This window comes from Dama dama, chromosome 6, assembly GCF_033118175.1.
Source record: "Dama dama isolate Ldn47 chromosome 6, ASM3311817v1, whole genome shotgun sequence".
Lineage (NCBI taxonomy): Eukaryota > Metazoa > Chordata > Mammalia > Artiodactyla > Cervidae > Dama > Dama dama.
In genome coordinates this window covers 32,074,409-32,079,934 of record NC_083686.1, presented here as the reverse complement: position 1 = coordinate 32,079,934, position 5,526 = coordinate 32,074,409, and the positions used below count along the sequence as shown (strand labels likewise).

The 5,526-nt window shown below is 42.6% G+C and overlaps 1 protein-coding gene across 1 annotated transcript; it reads left to right on the top strand.

Moving 5' to 3' along the window:
• Window positions 1-3,195: 3,195 nt before the first annotated feature.
• Window positions 3,196-4,523, top strand: LOC133058844 (CDC42 small effector protein 1). Its single transcript, XM_061145859.1, has one exon. The coding sequence runs from the start codon at window positions 3,605-3,607 to the stop codon at window positions 3,842-3,844; it is 240 nt and encodes a 79-aa protein (XP_061001842.1). The 5' UTR covers window positions 3,196-3,604; the 3' UTR covers window positions 3,845-4,523.
• The last annotated feature ends 1,003 nt before the right edge of the window (window positions 4,524-5,526 follow it).

The window sequence follows — 5,526 nt, the reverse complement described above, 5'->3', positions numbered from 1 at the left end:
CTTCTACTAATTTTGAGGGTTTTTTGTTCTTCTTTGTCCAGTTGCTTTAGGTATAAAGTTAGGTTGTCTATTTGATGTGTTTTTTTGTTTCTTGAGGTACTATTTTATTGCTATAAGCTTCTCTCTTAGAACTGCTTTTGCTGCATCTCATAGGCTTTGAGTTGTGTTTTCACTGTCATTTGTTTCTAGAATTTTTTTGATTTCCCTTTTGATCTCTTCTGTAACCTGTTGGTTATTTAGAAACGTGTTGTTTAATCTTCATGTGTTTGTGTTTCTTACAGTTTTTTTCTTGCAATTGATATCTAGTCTCATAGTGTGGTGAGAGAAGATGCTTGATATGATTTCAGTTTTCTTAAATTTACTGAGGTTTGATTTGTGACTCAAGGTGTGGTCTACTGCTGTTAAGTCATTTCAGTCATGTCCGACTCTGTGAGACCCCAGAAACGGCAGTCCACCAGGTTCCACTGTCCCTGGGGTTCTCCAGGCAAGGACACTGGAGTGGGTTGTCATTTCCTTCTCCAACGCGTGAAAGTGAAGTCACTCAGCCATGTCTGACTCTTATCAACCCCATGGACTGTAGCCTACCAGGCTCTGCCATCCATGGGATTTTTCAGGCAAGAGTACTGGAGGGGGCCGCCATTGCCTTCTCCAGATGTGGTCTAACCTGGAGAATATTCAACATGCACTTGAGAGGAAGGTGTATTCTTCTGCATTTGGATGAAATGTCCTGAAGATATCAATGAGATCCATCTCATCTAATGTATCATTTAAGACTTGTGTTTCCTTATTAGTTTTCTCTTTTGATGATCTGTCCATTGGTGTGAGTGGGGTGTTAAAGTCTCTTACTATTATTGTGTTACTGTCAGTTTCTCCTTTTATGTCTGTTAGTGTTTGTCTTGTGTATTGAGTTGCTCCTATGTTGTGTGCATAGGTATTTACAATTGTTATGTCTTCCTCTTGGACCAATCCCTTGGTCATTATAGTGTCCTTCCTTATCTCTTGTAATCTTCTTTATTTTAAAATCTATTTTGTCTGATATGAGGATTGCTACTCCAGCTTTCTTTTGCTTCCCATTTGCATGGAACATATTTTTCCATCCTCTCACTCTCAGTCTGTATGTATCTTTAGGTCTGAAGTGCGTTTCTTGTCAACAGTGTATATATGGGTCTTGTTTTTGTATCCATTCAACCAGTCTGTGTCTTTTGGTTGGAGCATTTAATCCATTTACATTTAAAGTAACTATTGATATACATGTTCCTATTGCCATTTTCTTAATTGTTTGGGGTTAATTTTGTAAATCTTTTTTCTCCTCTTGTATTTCTTGATTATGTAAGTCCCTTTAACATTTGTTGTAAAGCTGGTTTGTTGGTGCTGAATTCTCTTAACTTTTGCTTGTCTGAAGATCTTTTTATCTCTCCATCACTTTTGAATGAGATCCTCGCTGGGTACAGTAATCTTGGTTGTAGATTTTTCCCTTTCAGTACTTTAAATATATCCTGCCATTCCCTTCTGCAGAGTTTCTGCTGAAAGATCAGCTGTTAAGCATATGGGGTTTCCCTTGTATGTTACTTGCTGCTTCTCCTCTGCTGCTTTTAGTATTTTCTTTGTGTTTAGTCTTTGCTAGTTTGATTAGTATGTGTCTTGGCATGTTTCTCCTTGGGTTTATCCTGTATGGGACTCTTTATCCTCTTGGACTTGATTGACTACTTCCTTTTCCATGTTGGGGAAATTTTCAACTATAATCTCTTCAAAAATTTTCTCATGCCCTTTCTTTTTCTCTTCTTCTTCTGGGACCCCTCTAATCTGAATGTTGGTGTGTTTGATATTGTCCCCAAGGTCTCTGAAGCTATCTTCAGTTATTTTCATTCTTTTTACTTATTCCGCTTTTCAGAAGTTATTTCTACCATTTTATCTTCCAGCTTACTGATTTGTTATTTTGCTTCAGATAGTCTGTAATTGACTCCTTCTAGATTGTTTTTAATTTCAGTAATTGTATTGTTTGTCTCTGTATGTTTATTCTTTAATTCTTCTAGGTCTTTGCTAATTGATTCTTTCATTTTCTCCATTTTGTTTTCAAGGTTTTTGAACATCTTTACTATCATTATTCTGAATTGTTTTTCAGGTAGTTTGCCTATTTCCTCTTCATTTATTTGGACTTCTGTGTTTCTAGTTTGTTCTTTCATTTGTGTAGTTTTTCTGCCTTTTCTTTCTTTCTTTTTTTTTTTTTTTTTTTAACTTATTGTGTTTGAGATCTCCTTTTCCCAGGCTTCAAGGAAAGTTGAATTCTTTCTTTGGAGAAGGTTGAATTCTTTCTTCCTTTTGGTTTCTGCCCTCCTGGGTTGGTCCAGGGGTTTGTGTAAGCTTTGTATAGTGTGAGATTTGTGCTGAGTTTTTGTTTGTTTGTTTTTCCTCTGATGGGCAAGATTGAATGAGGTGTTAATCTTGTCTGCTGATGATTGGGTTTGAATTTTTGTTTTGTTTGTTGTTTAGATGAGACATCCTGCACAGGGTGCTACTGATGGTTGGGTGATGCTGGGTCTTGTATTCAGTGGTTTTGTTTGTGTGAATTCTCACTATTTGATACTCCCTAGGGTTAGCTCTTTGGTAGTCTAGGGTCTTGGAATCAATGCTCCCACTCCAAAGGCTCAGGGCTTGATTTCTGCTCAGGACTGAAGATTCCGCAAGTGGTTTGTTATGGTAGTAAGTGAGATTGAAACAAATATCCAAAAACGAGAAAACAAAGATGAACCCCAGACAAATGGAAGTTACAAAATCAGGCAAATAATAATTAAAATAATGGAATATAAACATATACAGATACACTCATGTGCAAAGTCAAAACAGTCCAACAAAAATAAAGTACAGCAAATTGACCCAGAGAACAAAGGAAATAAAAAATTATATTTACCAGTTAAGAACAAAACTAACTAAAGCACAAACTGAAAAACAAAACTAAAGCAAGGTGCCAAGTGGGGGATGAAGCAATGAAAACAAAAATAACAAATACGTTGAGAGGAAAGGAAAGAAAGAAAAGAAAGAAAGAATAGATATGCAACATTAAACAGAGGTGGATGAAGAAGATTTATATACATTAAAGATTAACTGCAAGGGGAAAAGAACAGTAGGAAAGGCAAACAAAGGAATAAATGTAGAAAAATGCAATAAGTTTTTAAAAATTAAAATTATAGGCGGCCGTTTCCGCCCTCGGCCAGCCCCACCTCTGCCGGTCCGCCCTCGGCTCCCCCACCGCGCCGAGGAGCGAGCCCGGGAACCCACACTGGCGTGCCCCGAGCGGGAGCCCCCCATCAGCTGCCGCCGGACGCCTCGATGCCGGAGCAGAGCAGGGTTCCAAGTCTGTGGAAGACATAACCTTGCACCTGCCTGCGCACCCCACTCTCTGACCTTGCTAGTCTCTCAGGATCTGAGACGTTGACCTTCACCGTGCAGCTCAAGGCTCCAAGGACTCCACTTTGTCTAGACCTGTCCAGCTGAAACTCAGGGCATTGTTACACTTGAGGGGAGTGAGGGGAGGGCAGTCAAGGTACAAGAACAAGAGCCCTCTGGGGCCTCAGGCAGAGGAGTGAAACTGGAACCATCAGGGAACATGAGTGAATTTTGGCACAAACTGGGCTGCTGCGTGGTAGAGAAACCCCAGCCGAAGAAGAAGAGGAGACGGATTGACCGGACCATGATTGGGGAACCAATGAATTTTGTCCACCTGACTCACATTGGCTCTGGGGAGATGGGGGCCGGAGATGGACTTGCCATGACAGGTGCAGTTCAGGAGCAGATGAGATCCAAGGGAAACCGAGACAGGCCATGGAGCAATTCTAGGGGCTTATAGCTCCGACAGGAATGGATCTGCTGTGTCCAGCCTCCACTCTGTCCAGCCCAGAAGAGATGCTGCCCCTACCAGTTCTCCCAGAATCAGTGACCCAGGGCCCCTCTTTTCCCTATCTGTCTCATAGTGCCTCAGAAGGCTTGGGGGCTGGACTCCCTTTACTCCCTCTGGTTGCAGCCCCTCCTGGAGATGGGGTCAAGGCAGCAGGACTGACCAAGTGATGACTAATTGGCCAGAGGAGCTCAGCTGAAGCCTTGGACGCTCTCAGATCTGAGATAGGAGATTTCTGGGAACTTGGAATGAGTTCCTGTCTCCTGAATGATGGTCTAGGTGCCGTATGTTTTTAAACTCCTAACCTGGAATTCCTTACATGCGGTGGGTAGGTGAGATGACCTAAGTTGAAGCCAGCTTTGCTGAGAAGCTCCCTACCTCCCTGCGTTTGTCTTTCCTCCTGGAGTGAACTGAATTGGATGTCAGGTTGGGTCTTGGGGGGTGACAACTGGCTAGTCTACTCCTTCTTTTTAGATCGTGGACTTTAAGCTCACAGTCCCTCACTATCTCTCTGCCAGTACCAAGTTCTTTATATCAGAAGGTCTCTAGCCTTATTTCTATAGCATCGCTGACTCCCTCAGATCTTTTCCTCTTTTTTTTTTTTGATTAAAATTTTAATTTAAGATGAGATCTCTTAGTTACCCCATCTTGCTACTACCTCTGTCCTTAACCCCAACCTTGTCATGAGCCTTATTATTTCCCACTGGATAAGAGTTAATGGATGGGTCTTAACCTGGAGACATTCCTTTTTAGTCTTGGGGATCTGCCTTCTGCCAACCACCCTGCTGGCCTAGGTGAGAGGAAGAAGAGGGATCTTGGAGAATAACCCAGAAGGCTGCAAAACTAGTTTATGTCTCAGGGTAGACTTATTGATCGCTGAGGATGGGAGGGGTGGTGAGATAAATAGGTTGAAAACAGTCATCCAAAAATGAGCTTAAGATCCTCACAGCATGGGAGTTGGAAGACCTCTAGAGCAAGTTTTCTCAAAACTAGGCACTGTGACGTCTTGGGCTGGATAATTCTTGGTAGGGAAGGACTGCCTTGAGCATTGTAGCACATTTAGCAGCATCCCTGCCTGCCCTAGTTGTGACAACCAAAAATGTCCTCAGATGTGGCTAAATGTCTCCTAGAGGGCAACCTCCCCGCTGAGAGCCACAGCCTGAGAGTCAAGATATTTTCCTCTTACCTGACTTCCACTTCTTCATCCTAAGCCTGAACCATGGATCAATGAGGGTCCCTTGTAAAATAGGTTCAATAGGGCTGCACCTAATCCCCAAACTCTCCTCAGTGTGTTGCTTGTGCTTGCATGGGTTCATGTCTCTGTATGGACATGTGCTGCAGTGCTCTATCCTTATTCTCTCCAGGGGAGGGGTTCCTGCATTGTGGGGGCCTGAACAGGGTGAAATGGGGTTGTGGAAGGGAGGAAGAGAAACAGTAGAGCTGCAGCCAGCCCAGCTTATCCTCCCCAAATTTAAACTGTATTTCCGTGCCCTCGTCCTAGAACCAGACACAAATAAGACTCAGGGAGTTTTGTCTGAAGACCAGCATCTCACTGCCCACCTGGCTGAAGAGTCTGCCTTAGGTGGGAGAATGTAGGAGCAGGGTCTTTAAGGCACTTTCAGTTTTCTCAGGTG